The sequence below is a fragment of the Cibotium barometz genome, chromosome 18, assembly GCF_041138505.1.
Source record: "Cibotium barometz isolate CiBa-2024 chromosome 18, ASM4113850v1, whole genome shotgun sequence".
Taxonomy (NCBI): Eukaryota; Viridiplantae; Streptophyta; class Polypodiopsida; order Cyatheales; family Cibotiaceae; genus Cibotium; species Cibotium barometz.
The window spans coordinates 43669980-43686094 of NC_141063.1; the positions used below are offsets into that span (position 1 = coordinate 43669980).

A 16115-nucleotide genomic window follows, 5' to 3' on the forward strand; every position below is an offset into this window, starting at 1 on the left:
CCGTTAATTATAAATAACGAGACGATGCCTGGCTCATAACTCTAGTAAGTGGTCCCCATAATGTCCTCTGTCTGGTCCAGTGTCCTCTGATGCCCGACTAGCCCCTATCTCCTCTGGATCCACAGGGTGGAGTCATCATAGTCATACACCTCACACTGTCTGCTCTGTGTGTGGGCATTGAAGTCACCCGTAAGAAATACTTCCCCTAGTGTGGAATAATGCATAATCTCCTTTGACAGACAAGTGTATGGCGAGGCTCCTGTCTCCTCCTCCTGTGGCATGTCCTCTGTAATGACATAGGAGGATCCTGATGGAGAAAAGTAACATAGAGCTATGTATATAACCTTGTCCTGTGATTGCTGTAAGCTGATCCACATGTATCTGGCCTCTGGATCCTGTGCTACCACTCTTAGTCTCCCCTGTAGCTCCCGTTTGAATAGAACTGCTACTCCCCCCGACCCTCTCGAGGTACCCTGACGTGTGGTCCTCCTGTATGCTGACTCCCACTGGAATCCCTCTACTCGAGGTAGCCCTCTCTCTGGGCTCTGATGTGTCTCTGTCAGAAGTATGATGTCTCTCCCCACCATAACATGCTCCAGTCGTCCAGGCTGCACCCATAGTGAACCATTACAGTTCCATACTGCCATGTGTATCTCTGTTAGTGGCCTGGTGTGTGTCCCATAGGCCCCAAACCGCTAATCCATGGGCCGGCCATCAATGATGACCCGACCATCTCGATAGAAGGCCTTCTTGCCTTCTCTCCTCGCGTGTAAGACTCGTGGCATGCAAGTTCTCCTACGCTCAAGCTGCATTCTCGTGAGATCATCATCCAAGAAATAGGAGCTCCCTCTAAACCCCGTAGTATGATCCTGTTCCTCATGAAGGTGACCCTCTCTCTCTCTGTCTCTCCTGCAAACTGTAGGATGAGGGCTCGCTTGCGTGTTGAGTCTTTCCCGGCTCTCCATGCTTTGGTGAAGGGGAGAGGGTGCTCTTCCTTGTAGCCGAGCTTCATGCATAGAAGCTGTCCATCTTTCTCGGGAGTGGAGTCGGGTGTCTCGGCTATACCTGTGACTCGAATGTTGAGGCGGCGGGCATGCCTCATCTTCTCCTCCTCAATGGTGGTGTGAATGATTTGGTGTTCTTCCCTTTGAGTCTCCTCCCTCACTTCTTTACTGATGTTCTCTTCACCACCTCAACCCATCCTGACTGCTTGGCTTCGAGCTTTCCCTTCATGTCCTTTGTGATCTCCTTGGAGATCTCTTCTTTGATGGCCGTGAGAGTGTTGTCATTGATCTCCCCTTCTTCCTTCTCAGTATTCTTGATGGCTACCAGTTCCACTTTCAATGCACTCACCTCCTCCTTGAGTGCCGTGTTCTCTTGTTCGAGGTTCGTGACCCGTGCTTCGAGAGCCATGATGTGCCGGTGTAGTTTGTTCTCCACCTCATTGAGGTTGGAATCGGATGTCTTCTTGTTCTCCTTGATTAGTTTCTCTTCGAGACTCGGGGCCATTCCTCCAGATCACTCTGCAGTCCTTCCCACAGGCAGGGAGGTGACAGAGAGAAAGAAAGAAAGAAAGAAAGAAAGATATATTAACGTCCTGTCGAGGCCAAAGCTGACCTATAGGACAGATCAGAATACATCTTGGTTGTGGGTGGGGGGGTTTTATCCTCTGTAGGAAGTGGGAGCCATCTAACTATGGAATTGCGAGGTGATGGGTTCCTTGGTGAAGAAATGAGAATGCGAAGGGTGGGGATGTTTGTTGCCATTGTGGTGATGGTGGCCGCCACCATCTGGGGGCCTCAATCACTAGGAGGAATTCCACATATTCCTTGGGAATGCCAGGGAACAAACCATGACCAGGAAGCTAGTCATGCCTCGCCAATGGGTTAAAGTTCGGAGAGAAGCCGTGCTTCGACCTAGCAAAGTACACATGGGCATCCCGCACTGCAACAAGGCTCACTGATATGGTCTTCTTTGCAAGGGTGGCTTGGTCAAACTCTATACCCTTGCTGTTTCTCGCCTTTCCGGATCACCATCCTCCTACTTAGGTCAGCTTCTCCCCCTGTGGGTCTCACACTCTTCCTGTCAACTGTTCTTTTTCATTGTTTGCTCTGGTCAGCATTGCTCTTCATCCAGCAGTTGGCAGAATCTTGTGGTTTTCCCCCCTTGAGGTTCCCCCTTGAGGGACTCCATGGCAGCTTCTCCTGCTTCCCCTACTAAGGCCATTCTTAACTGCCAGTTTTCAGATGTGGACCTCATCTCTTTTCAGCTTGGTGGCCTCACTTGAAGCCATGATCTTGGTTGCGTAAATCATGCTTGGGGCCACATTCAAGACCTCTTGCAAGCCGCCCTAGTTGATGACTGGGATGCATCGTCAACATTCAGCTCCTTCGCAATAGCTACATTCAGGGTTAAATGCGCAGGCAAAGAGGGGCGATGATGATGAGCAGCGACTAGAGGGCAGGAGGAGATAGGAGGTGGTTAATGGAAGAATCGGAGGAGACCGCTGGTGAAAGCAGGGTCAGCAGCGAGCAATGGGGGATGCAAGTGGGCTGGAAATGGGAAGATGGAAGAGAAGCACGAAGGACAGGCAGGGGTAGCAGGGCGAAGTAGAAGGGGGGAGGGAGCATGAGGGCATGCACGCTCCACAACGTTTGCTCCTATGAAGGGATCTTTGATGACTGATCTGAAACTGCTCATGTGCCCTTGGAGGAAAATAACAGTTTTTTTGTCAGTATGTCATTGAAGGATCGCACTCATGCTTCCAGCATATGTAGAGTTGAAGCATGCTTTTTGGTGCACAATGCATCCTGTGACCTCTGATCTCTTGTATGTATGTGCGAGTCATTACATCAATAATGTGCTCCATTATATTTCGATTTTGTTTGCTTGCCCCAACCTCTTCCTACTCTTCCTTATACCACGAATTAATGTTTCTGTTTGGCAGCAGGTGCCTACTTCCACATCATCCCAGTCTCTGTTGACAGGTCTATCTGCTAGGCTAAATGCTATGAGTGTCATACCACAGCTGCAAAATCTGTTCAATCAAACCACCATCCAACAGGTTCGTTTATTTTCACAGCAGACTTTTTCATATAAAAAAAACAAGAAAGCTCAAAAGTGCAGAGCAAGTTGGAAAAGAATGAGAAATTCCAGACTCAAAAGAAGATTGAATTTTGGGTCTCTAACTTGAAGGTGCAGTATAAATGTCTATACGGTCTATGATGTGAATTGTTTTACTTTTTTCCACTTCTTTTGTAGGAGTTGATCGTAAGTTTGATGAGCAGCATCAACCCCTCAGAACAACATACCGGTGGTATGCTTCTTTCGCTGAATATAAAAGTTGCCCAATTCTATTTTTATAGTTGATGGTATGATACATGCGCACATGCACCAGCACGTGTGGACCTAGCCACCTGCCTACGTGCATGCGTGCATGTGCACGTGCACGCACACGCAGGCACATGCAAGTGCCATGTGCATGCATGCAAACATAGGCATAGGCACACACACGATGCATGCACACATACTTGTAAAAGCCACACGTGTAAAAGCCACACATACGTGGAACTTTCCTTGAGTAAAGATAACCTGCTTCCACTCCAGAATGATGACGACCATAGCATCTGGCTACTGGTTCACCTCCTAGCCGCAGGTTTTCGTCCGGAACCTCCTTCGAGCCTGAGATCTAGAATCTAGATTGTCCTGAGTCAGCCAAGCCATGGCAATAGGCATTGTCTTCCAATACCACCAAGACATACCCCGTGCCAAGCTACCCCTGGCCCTAAAGATCCACGCTCTTGGTTGATGTCTCTGCCCATGTATTGCATCCATCATCCCTCTATACTGAGCCCTAGGTACTCTTTACATGGCTATTATTAGCATGTAGCCCTATAGTTAGGATTTCTCCTTTTTTAGCCACTGGCCCAAGGCTATCTAGACCCAAGGAGCATTAGAAGAGTCCACTGCCAAACCAAATTTTATCTTCTTCTCCTTGGCGTGTCTCTTCCTGCACTCAGTGCCCTGGCTTTTTGCAATAATGACACTTGCCCTACTTCTTGGGCTCATCTACGTCACTCTTTGCTTTTCTTGATGGCTGTCCAGAATCAACCTTAGACTGATAGAGGCCACTCTTTGCCTTGCCCTTGCCTTTGTCATTGGCATCAAAGGGCTGGTCACTGCCAAGCATGATGGAAGATTAATTCGTCCTATTGTGCTCCTCCTGTAATAACAAACCCATCACTCCTCTAATTGTAGAGGTCTTCTTTGGAGAAGAGGCAGGGGGCGGCGGCCTCGGCCAGGGATGGCAAAGGCTGCCATGGAGTTCTCCTGAAGGGGTGAGGACCAAAGGAAGCCGACAGCTGCTTCAATAAAGCAATCTGAATGCCAAAAACTGCTGCAAAACATGCTGATGGGGGGAGGGAAACAGGGCGGAGGCGCAAAGAGGAGGCAAGGCGGAAAAAGGAAGGGGGGGGCAGTGGGGGGCTCATAGGTGGGAGAGGGAGGAGACACTGAAGTAGGAGAAGGTGGCAAGGAAAGGCTGCAACAGGGGCGAAGGAGGCGGCGGGATGGAAAGGAGGCTAGGGTGCAAGGAACCGGGGGCAGCAGGGCCGAGACAGCATGGAGGTGGGCGGCGAAAAGAGGACGGCAGGCGGAGAAAAGCAGGCAGCGGCACAACGGAGGGAAGGGCAGAGGTCCCCGGGGGCTGGGACTGCGAAGGCTAGGGGGAGGGTAGAGGGGCACAAGGAGAAGAAGGGGGGGATGGCGCAGAAACGCGCGGGGTTTGGGGGCGGGGGTGTGCAGGGAGCTGCTCATTTTTGCAAGAGCTAATACTGAATGACATTTAAAATAAAGTACTGTAAATTTATCTATGCATCTACATTTTGTTATTTCATCTGTATTTGTCTGAATAACACTTTAAGATTCAAGTTTTAACTTTGCTGTTCTGCTTCTTTCTTTTTTGCAGCTTATCGTTCCAGTGGTCTGGGTAGCAGAACTCTTTCTCGGAGTACAACCATGAACTCAGAAGAATCCGTGGTTAGAGCTCAAACAACCGTTGCTAAGGGTGTTGCTTGGTGTTCTTGTTTAAGAAATATTTACTTGAAACATTGAAATCTAACACTTTGAGATGGACTACAGGGGGAGCTATCATCAGAGAGGGAGAGGGATCTTCTTGTACAAGTCGCAGAACTGCAAAGCAGGTAATATAAAATGTTTATGCAGATCCTTTTTCTTTCATGCATTGCTTTCATGTACAACATATTGTTCAAGCTTGGTGTTGTAAAGGTTTCCAAGTAAATCTCATTCTCTATTATGGTCAAAGTTTGAAGCTCATACCTAGGGCCCTCACTTCTGAGAAAACACATGAGAGAGAAATGAAATGAAATGATATATTAACGTCTCTAAGAGGCCATAGTGGCCTATGAGACCAAAACTGAGAGTACATCTGAAGTTGGTGTCTCATCAAAGAGAACAAGACTAAAAAGTACAAAAAACTGATTGTCCTACAGTTATAAGAACAAAACTGCAAGACTCCGAGATGATACTGAGTAGAAAATACTGGAAAATGTATATCAGGTAGATCCATGTACGCTGATCAGATGAATTGTTGCCCTCTCCTTAGATCAAGTATCTCCGCCATGGGGCTGTCTAGAATGGAGAGGTCGTAGAAGCGAGGTAGGCGCCTCCAATGCCGAGCAATAATGGCTCTGATCTGGCGATGGTGAGGATGCCGTGGTCGGGATCTTGGTGGGCGTGGCCGACGAGCACGACATAAGATAACTGCTCTATCAGTGGTGACTCCCTGGGAGCGTGGTCGGTGCCCTGATGGCCCAATGGAGGATGTATCAGGAGGTGTGTGGGCTGGGTTGCTGGTGCTGGTGCTGGTGCTGCCAAAGAAATCTGCCACGGTCCTTTGTCTAGGTACATCATGCCTCGGCCTCCTGTCTTCCAAGAGGGTCTCTCTGTGTCTCGTGAGCTCAAGTAGAAACAATTCGAGGCATCTCTGATCCTCAAACTCCATGACCGTGCGTAACGGCCCAAAACCCTCTCGGAAGAGGCAGTGATATCTCCCTCGGATCTCATAATAGACTGTACATCGGCAAATGTAGTGTTCCTCTGTCTCTACCTCCTGGTAGCATAGCGGACAAATGCGGTCATCCACGATCTGATGCACATATCGCCCTGTCTCAATCTGCAGCTGGTGTGATGAGGTCCGGATCTGTCCAATGGCACAACGTATCCCATGTGATAGGTGTACATCCATGTATGCCGGGCGGGTGATAAAATCATCCGGTGAGAGGTGTAGAAAATGGCTCTTGTAATGAGTCATTTTCGTGCCCAAGGGCTCAAGGGGGCTAGTCCATGTCCTCTCTATGTCTACTCTGATGATATCCATCCTGATCACGCGGTTTTGCTCTGAGCGGGTGAGATCCAAAAATGGACAATCCAGACTGTACTAAAAGGGTAGTAATGCCTCTATCCGCAAACCATGTAGGTCAAACCATGATCTCATCTGAGTGTACCAACAATGAGTATCTCCATCCTTTGCCAACTGTATGGATGAGGTCAATGCCAAACGGGAGTACCTCTGTTGAGGGAGCTCCCATAGCCACTATAAAAAGGTAAGTGCCTGGAATAGGACCTCGGTTACTACTGGTGGGGCATCCAGCTCAGCCCGAACAATCTCATGTGGTACTGATGATTTGCTCCGAATCATACGAGCAATCATCATAATCAGTGGTCTCTCCATTTGCCTCCATCCCTCATCTGTCCCTCTCTAAGATCTGTGATGTATACTGGGCCCCCAAATTGGAGCTCCGTACAGGAGAGTCGGTGTGACAAGCGTATCAAATAGCACAATTTGGTGCGTGGCTCCTGAAACTGTATGTGTGCACACTGCCTCTCAAGTGCTAGTCAGCAAGAAGAGATTATGGCGCAAGTAAACAACTTGCTTGAGAAAGGGTTGATACATCATACAACCCAACTCTTCTCCTTACTGTTCACCTGTGCTATTGGTGCAAAAGAAAGATGGTACAGGGGTACGCATGGATCTAGCCAAATTGCAAGTAATTAAGGATTGGCCAGAGTTGTGAACCGTACATGAAGTTCAAAGTTTTATAGGACTGTGCTTATATTACCATCGTTTTATTAAGCTTTTTGCTGAAATTGCTTCGCCATTGCATGATTTGACTAAGAAAAAGGTTGTATTTCAGTGGGGAGATGTACAAAAGAAGGCTTTTCATGGTTTAAAGCAAGCCATCATGTCTGGGCCGGTTTTGATTTTGCCAGATTTGCATAAGCCATTCTCCGTTGAATGTGATGCATGTGGAGATTGTATGGGTGGAGTATTAAACCAAGAAGGATATGCTGTAGTATATGAAAGTTGCCGGTTGCAACATGTGGAACTCCACTTGCAGGTTTACGAGAAAGATCTTTTAGCAACGATTCATGCTTTCACAATGTGGAAACATTATTTGTCGGGAGCTGAGTTTACCGTTAAGTCAGATCATCAAAGTCTTCGATACTTTCTTATGCAAACTAAGTTGTCTGAAAAGCATATGAGATGGGCAAATTTCCTTTCTATGTTTCATTTTCAGATTTTACATACTCCCAGAAAGATGAATGGAGTGGTTGATGCCCTTTCCTGAAGGCCTCAAGTGCATGCCATTACCATAGTCTATCATCAAGATCTCTCAAATATGCGTGATGCGTATCACATAGATGATGATTTTCAGCATATATGGGCTGATTTGCAGCAGGGTAAACTAGCCCCAAACCATTCCATAGGTGATGGATATTTGATGATATAGAATCACCTTTGTGTGCATAAAAATTAAAGGCAAAAGGTGTTGGAGGAATGCCATACACCACCTTATGCAGGGCATAGAGGGATTCTTGCTACTTTACAGGCTTTGGAAAAGTACTTATTTTTTGCTGCAGATGTGTAAAAACATTTTGATAATTATGTACGCCAATGTTTGGTTTGCTAGAAGGTCAAATTCGACAAGCATAAGACTCCAAGGTTGCTTCAAGTGTTGCCAATTCTAATCAGCCTTGGGAGAGTATTGCCATGGGTTTTATCACGGATCTTCCAAAAACACAGAAAGGGAATGATGCTATTTTGACTATTGTGGATAGGTTCAGTAAACAGGCACATTTCATTCCAGTACGGAAGACCATAAAACCAGAGCATATGGTGAAGATATTTTTGGCCCAAATCTTCAAGCATAATGGCATGCCAAAGACGATTGTGGGGGACCGTGATCCTCGCACCATTAGTCTCTTTTGGTGCATTTATTTTATAATATGGGAACCAAATTGAATTTCTCGTGTGCTTATCATCCACAAACGGATGGGCAGAGTGAAATTGAATTTCTCGTGTGCTTATCATCCACAAACGGATGGGCAGAGTGAAATTGCAAATTTAGCAGAGCTTGAAATCTTGTCTCTGACCCATAGTTGCATTCCGTACTCGTACTCATCCATTCGGTACTTTCAATACGTACCGTACCCGTACCATGCTTTCTGTACCCGTACTTTAAAAAAAGTTTAAAGTGACTAGTCACTAATAAGTATAGTGAATACATGGTATGTAGGTTGATGTTGAGGACCAGATGCATGGAGCCACTATATGATTTTGATGGGAATCTCCTCACAGATGAGACTACTCATCATCCTCATCTTCAAGCTTGGATGATGATAAGTGAGTGGTGACTCATGAGACTTGATTTATTAGCCAGTACCCTTGTGGTGACTAGTCGCTCTTTACTAGTTTGTAGTTAGTATATCAATATTTATTTCAGTAGTGACAACTAGTCACATATTCAACTTGTAGCTACTAGCGGCTAGCCTTGTACTGTTATGATTTATGATCAAACACGTGTGATGTCATATTCTTTTGTGGCTATTGGCATTTGAACTAGGATTTTAGATTGAGCAGGACTTTATGTTGTATGCTCGCAGCTCATTTGATATTTATAGAGCATAGATGTTTGAATTTCAATTGTTTTTTGCACAATTTGTATACCAATGTTACAAAATTATGAATGGTTTATAATATATATATTTTATTATATATACATTATTTTAAAAAAGTGAACGTACTTGAAGTACTTATCTTGATGCGTACTTTACGTACTCATACGCATACCGCACTGTACCTAAAGTACGCAACCACTATGCTCTGACCGGGAAAAGTATTTACCACTTGTTGAGTTCGCCTACAACAATACGGTGCATACTTCTACGGGTAAGGCACCCTTTGAAATTGTTTATGGCAAAGTTGTTTTACCTCCTATCCTACGCACCAAGGACGAAATATTTGCAGTAGATTAGAATGTTAGGGGATTTGGACACTGCCTTTTCAAAGGTCAGGACAGCCAAACAGAGATCCTAGAACAAGCATAAGAAAGTTGCAGATAAGCATTGGAAATAGTTGCAATTCAAGGAGGGTGATTGGGTTTTATTAAAATTCCAAAAAAGCTTGTCTCCGTAAGAAGACAGGAAAAGAGGGCATGTATCCAAAGCTATCTTGTAGGTATTATGGACTATTTCAAATCTTGAAAAAGATCAATGAGGTAGCTTTTCGATTGGTGTTACCATATATCAGTCTTTTGAAACCGTATGTTGGTCGTGAACCAGTGGAACTGGTAGTGGAGGACCAACGTGAGGTTGAAAGAGATCTTGCAGCCTGAGTAAATCATCTTTCACAAGGAACAAAAAGCGGCTGGTGGCAAGCTTGCTCATAGATATCTTGTCAAATTCCGGAACTACCCAGCACTTGATGCGAAGTGGGCTGATTAGGCCTACTTTAAGGAGTACCGGAATCTCCTTACTGCATATATGGAAGCTTTTCAGTTCGGACAAGTGATAAGAAGCCGAGGGGGGATGCCACAATCCTCCTGAGAGCTGTGACATGCGGAAGGATTTCTAGGATGTTGTATTGGAAGTATCCAGGAGCATGATGGACTCACTCATGGAAGGATCGGAACCCTGGTGAGTATGTGAACTCATGGAAGGGTGGTAAACTTGGTGAGTTATGAGAACTCATGGAAGGGTGATAACCCTGGTGAGTTATTTGAACTCATGGAAGGGTAGTTGCTCTAGTGAGTACTTGGATCCTGCATGGGCAGTGCCCGTGATCGCGACTATTTTGGTGTACAAGATGGAAAGTTTGGGAGATTTAATCCAAATCATTGTGCACAAGCATTTACTTGTGAAATGTACTTGCATGTGTAACTTGTTTTGTTGCCTATGAACATTGCTTGGTATTTTGCCTATGAATGTCCATGGGAATCGGGGATGCCTAGGCACCCTTTGGATGCGTGTGTGCACACCTGTTTGGGACTAGGTGATGATTTTATGTGTTTTGCAGGTGGTAAGTGTGCACACTTAACTCTATTTAAATATTATTGCCTTCTTTATGGAAGTTTATTATGGTTACAGGTTCAAACTCATTAAAATCTGGGCAGACAAACTTACAAGTTATAAGTGAGTTCACATCAAGGTGGACTATAATAATGAACCAAGGCCAATTATTGGTGATGGGCACCTGGGTATATGGTTTAAATCCCACAAGTTGCTAAAAGAGGTTTTAAATCCTCCGAGTTGCTAAAAGAGGCTGGGGAGATATTTTTGAAGCCCACGAGTTGCTTTTCTGGGACTTGGTGTGCTAGACAAGGCAGGGTTACTTGCAAGGCATATAGGTACACACGTGGGAGGCAAAAAGGGCTAGAAGAGCTGGTCGACTCTCGCTAGAGGTGGCACAAGGCTGCTGGACAGCATACATAGGTGTCATGGGGCTGGTTGACTGCTTCCACACATGTAAGAGAGCTGGGAGACTTCAAAAGCATCTGTTACATGATCTAGAGAGCTGGTCGACTGAGGTTTTTCTCTCTTTTTCTGCTGGTCGCATGGCTTACAGGCCTTGAGCAGCTAGTCGACTTGTAGGCAGGGTGCTACAGGGCTGGTCGACTTGTGTACAAAGTACTGTAGGGCTGGTCGACATCTTCTCCTGCTTCCCTACAGGCTGGCTGAACTGTTTTCAGCATATTACCGGGAAAGATATCAAGGATTTCATTGGCCGGAATACAGGATTTGCATGGCAGCTACACTATTCACAGGTTGCTGAACAAATCAGCTAGAGGGCTGTCCAAGACTGTTTTAGGCCTGGTTCGGGATTGTCTGGACAGCAAGCAGGCTGTATTCAGTCATGAAGACAGAAAGGATGTCGTTCCGGGCAAGCTTGGTGACCTCATGTATGATCTGGTGGAACCTTCGGGTGGCCAGGAAGCTTGAAACATAGCTGATTGTGCGAACAGCTCTAAGCTAGAGGGTGTGATCACGTACTAGCACTCAGGTCGGCCTGACAGGTGCCGAGGTAATCAAGAGAGTAGTTGGTGACTGCTTTGCCCTAGGTTGGTGACCGAGGGCCTATTCTCTTTTCTGTATTACACTGATTTGGATAAATTTGGTGCTGGCGGTGGAGTATGGTCTCCCGGGGCACCCGCATCTTGCACAAGAGAATATTTTGTTGGTAATAAAGATACCTTGGGGGAGGGGGGGGGGGTGGGCTTGGCCAACTTAAGCCCCTAGTGTTGTGTCATGTGCAAGGTTATCTTTTGGTGTTTTCAGGATGTATATGTTCTTGATATTTGTGACAGATGTATTGGAATATGCTTATGATGTGATGGATACTGAATGTATGCCGTGTTTTGGCAATTAGTTTCTGTATTCACGCGCCTGCTTGTGACATTTGTCATCATACCAATAGGGGTATGGAACAAGAAGCTGGCTTGGTGGTAGACCGCCACGTGCAAATGAAAGAAGCTGTGGCAGATGAGTATGGTGGTGAGCTGTGATGTGAGAGCGGGTAGGGGGACAAAAGGATCCACATTAAACATGGTCAAGCTCGTGATCAAAATGGATGTGGGTGTAATGTGAGGTGGGGTTGGTGTGAAACCGAGAGTGAAAAGAGAGGTAGGCATTGTCAACCTCAAAAGGGAGGTGGCAAGATGGAGAAGTTGGGGAGGTGTGCCAAAGCCGGAGATCTCATCAAGTAGTCCACAGTGCTGGTACCTCCTGAGTAAGGGGGAAGGAGGTGAGGGGGTCGGAGGAGGGCTATCCGGACATCCTATTTTAGGTAACAAGACCATGTGTGTAGTTCCCAACTCAAAGAAATGTCTCCCATTGTGATACTCAGAGTAAAACTTCCTGCAATCACAAGGGTAATTGTACCAAGGTGAAAGGTGATAAACTAGATACGGCAAGTTAGTGAACGTTGCTTCCGAGGCGAGCGAGTGCGGTTGGCCAGCATGCGAGGTCAGAAGCCAGAGGAGGGTGCGAGGTTATGGCAAGTCACCAAGAACCCGCGTTCGTGCTCGGGGGATTCCGTGGAGAGCGAGTCTGAGGGGTTCGAAGCATGTGCAAGGGCTAGATCGCTTATCTCGATTAGCAAGGGAGCCACACGTGCGAAAAGGGGCTAAAGCCCAGTCCCTAATTGGAAGCTCTCAAGGGAATAAAGGAGGGGAAGAACATAGTAAACTTGCCAAGGAACTTTTCTTTTTTGGTCTTCACGTCGCTAGATTGGTGGAGTTGCCCCACCTTCCAAAAGAGGTGTTACACCCATACACGGTGACCTCACGGTCTTATGATGATTTGTGTAACTCCGTGTTTCTAGCTTATGTCATACCCGGCTATGTATGGTAAACCCCTCTCAGGTCTATGATGAGTCTTTGTCTAGAAAATGGCATCCTTGCCTGTGAGAATCTCACTCAAACCTCTTGGATTCGACCATAGAGTGCCATTAAAGTTCTATACTGCTAACATTAGGTGTGTGGTCTCATATGCTCAGCATCCTTATTTGGGACAGCGCTGAGTGATAATGACCCTGCCATCTCAGTAGTAGCCCACTTGCCTCCTCTACGGGCCTCGTGAAGTGTCACCATGGCCTCACGTCGGTGTGCCACGTGTGTTGGGGTGAGATCATCCCCGGACCCCCATGTACACCTGTGCACCCTTGAGGGCAGCCCGTCTGTCTAAGAAAGCCTATGTGCTGGTGGCATCAGGGAATCTGATGATGAGTGGGCGCTCTCGTGTCATATCCTTCAATCTATTTGCGGGAGAGAGGGGGGGGGGTGTTTGTCTCGTCCACTCCTATCATCCGGCAAAGTGTCATGACATCCACCTTGGGGAAATCCCCCATGTGTAGCCCCTGCACTTGCACATGGAGGGCCCTATCCTTCCTGCATTTCTTCTCCTGGAGAGTCTCATGATGCTTTGTGGGGTTTGTGCTTCTTCACCACCTCCACCCAATCTTTCTTGGTGGTTTGCAGTTCTTCCCGCAACTTATCACTTGAGCCTTCAGCTGCTCCAAGTCCGTCCTTAGACCTTCGTGTATATCCAGTTCCCCTTCCTTCACTGTATGGTCCTTGACAGTAGCCTAGAGTTCCCCTATAACTGGGGCAGTTTGTGGCATCGCTTATTGCATCTAGGTCTCCTTCAACACCCGAATCTCCTCCTCCCAGGGGGTCACCTTTGCCTCCAGTTCTTCAATCTTGTTATTCTTGTCTTGTATCTCCTTGCGGAGGCCTTCCAACTGTTTTCATGTTGGTGCAGAACCTTGTTCAACACCTTCTTCTGCTCGATCAATGCCTTCTTGGTGTTGTCCTCCAGAATCTTGATGTATGCCCCCGGCTCCTCTAGGTTCATTTTGGCTATTTCCCCCTAGTTGCTGCCTTGGGGGCCTGAGCAGGGTGGGTGGGAAAAGCAGAGTGAACAGCAGAGACCAGCGTGAATGAAGGGTGAACAGCAGCCAGTGCACAGCACGATACAATGCTATCCATGGTTTGTCTCATCATGGAAAGAAAAACAAAACAACTACAAATAACATAGCTCTCTGAAAGTAGAGGCTGATACAATGCCTAAAGCTGTGTGGACCGGCCAAGTTTACGTGGATAGGTATCTTCCAAACAAGTGTGCTAGGATGGCAGCCCGTTGGGTGATAAAAGGGATGGCTTCCACCCACCATCATGGTTCATTTTAGGCATCGCACATCTCAATCTTGCACACATACATTGTAAGGAATCCTCAACCATTAACGCAAGCTTTTCGAGATCACTACAAAGCTGTGAATCCACAACATGGGGTATAAGCACTAGCACATGAGACTCTCATCATGGAGTACATGAGAAAAAGAAGCATGTGGGGCACATCATCCTCTAGTAGAGGGTACACCTCTCTCAAGTAAGTCGAGCATGGGGTTACTGAGCTGAGAGGTCCCCTTCTATCACGGTACGTGGGAAGGTGGTGTGATGGCGGTGGAGCATGTCCTGGATCTGGAGCTGATGGGAAGATTGTGGTTGGTGTCCCATTGGCTAGGGACTCCAAGTGTGCAAGCCCATTCCAAAGTGACTCCTCAAGGACGGGGCAGAGCTGAGGTATCATGTGGTGTGCCAATATCCTCTGCCTGGGCCAGCAGGAAGAAACTAGTGATGAGGAAGGAGGAAAGGTGGCTGTAGCCAACATTCTCTTAGGAGTGTATCACTGTGTCTGTGAATCTCCAGTAGGAAGAGTCCTAAGCAACGCTGGTCCGGGAAGTCCATGATCCTGGATAATAGGCCAAAACCCTTATGGAAGAGGCTGTGGTAGCTCCCGTGGATCGGGCGGAGATAGGGAGGGCAGAGAGCACATACTCAGAGATGGAGAGATCATACCGAGACCTCGGGAGGAGGGGATCTGCAGATTCACATGGCATGTGACACGGGACCCGTGTGGGGGGGGTGTACGTGGGTGGGTGGGTGGGTGGGTGTGTCTCACAGAGTTCTCTCCAAGCATTCTTGCAGTTAGGCCCTAGGAAGTGTCGATAGGATTCATCCTCTATCCGAGTGTAGAACTCTCGTTTCCTGCGTTTGGTAATGTGTTGGAAAATCCATTGCGCTCCTCGAGATTTTCCCAAGGCATACTTCATGCTTGAGACTGGAGCGGGTGGCCTAGCATATGTTGTCATACCAACCATTCTCGGGCATGGTGCTGCAAGGTGACTTGGCAGTGGACCGGGTGTTGTGCATCTGAAGGAGGTGGAGGCAGATGTGTGAAGGATGGTGGTGAGCTGGGATGTGAGGGTGGCAAGGGGGGCAAAAGGGACCACATCCTAGGGGTGGCAATAAATGTGGTCTGAGTAAACACCATCAAGCTTGTGAGATCAAAATGGATCTGGGTGTAGGGAGAGGTGGGGGGGTGGGTAGTGTGCACATGAGGGTGAAGTGGAGATGGGTGTGGTTGGCATTGACGGGGGATGGTGGGGTGGGAAAGTCAGGGATGAGGTGTGCCAAAGCGGGAGATCCCAATAGGTGCTGGAGCCGCCTCGGTGTGGAAAGCATGTGATGGCATCCGAGGAGGGCCAGCGGGGCATCCTCTTATAAATAACAGGACTGTGTGCAGCTCTGAGCTCCGGGACATATCTCCCAGATGCTGTCACTTTCCTGTCCTGTGTGATGATCTTGTGAGGCCTGTGTCTAGCTCCTGCAGTCTAATGTGTTCATCCAAATCAAGTAGAGGAACCTGACGGCTCCTGGTCCTGGCGGTGAAGTCTCCCAATAGGACTTCAAGAGAACTCCATGATGTCACTAGAGTGGTAGGAAAGGTGACTGGCCATGCTGCTCAGCAGAAGGGGAGTGGCTGGGTAGGAAATAGCATCCTGCAATATGGATATATCTCTCTCCAGTCAGCTGTAGCGGCACCCATAGGTATGATGCCTCCTCGTCCTTCCAGACGATGCTAAAAGTATGCCTGAGGTGTGATATGTAGGGGACCGGAATGCCTCCCAAGCCTCATATCCCTCCTGACGTGCAGGTCTCACCCCGGAAGGCTCACTCGCACTCGTAACCTGCTATGTATGGTAGTCCCCTATCGGGGCTCTGGTGTGTCTCTGTGTAGAAGATGATGTTCCTACCTGTGAGGGTTGCGCTCATCCCTCATGGGTCAGACCACATAGTGCCGTTGTAGTTCCATATGGCTAGCCTTTACTGTGTACTAATGTCTACTAAAGACCCAATGGTGAGATCATAAACACGAAGGTAAAAGTTGCCAAAGAAAATAGACCCGCAAACTATGTG

At 47.4% G+C, this 16115-nt stretch overlaps 1 protein-coding gene across 6 annotated transcripts in view; it reads left to right on the forward strand.

Annotated features, from left to right (window-relative positions):
- The window catches only part of LOC147629391 (uncharacterized), a 204725-nt gene that overhangs the window by 128388 nt on the left and 60222 nt on the right, over positions 1–16115 (forward strand). For 3 of the 6 annotated variants that reach the window (XM_086812630.1, XM_086812633.1, XM_086812632.1), the window contains 4 exons: positions 2951–3064; positions 3262–3316; positions 4967–5037; positions 5140–5201. The exons of 1 other annotated variant lie outside the window; for it this stretch is intronic. In XM_086812630.1, the coding sequence (XP_086668756.1) occupies positions 2951–3064; positions 3262–3316; positions 4967–5037; positions 5140–5201 (302 nt within the window). Of the gene's footprint in view, positions 1–2947; positions 3065–3261; positions 3317–4966; positions 5038–5139; positions 5202–16115 lie in introns of all 6 variants that reach the window. 2 more of the 6 variants (XM_086812629.1, XM_086812631.1) reach the window with 1 other exon arrangement.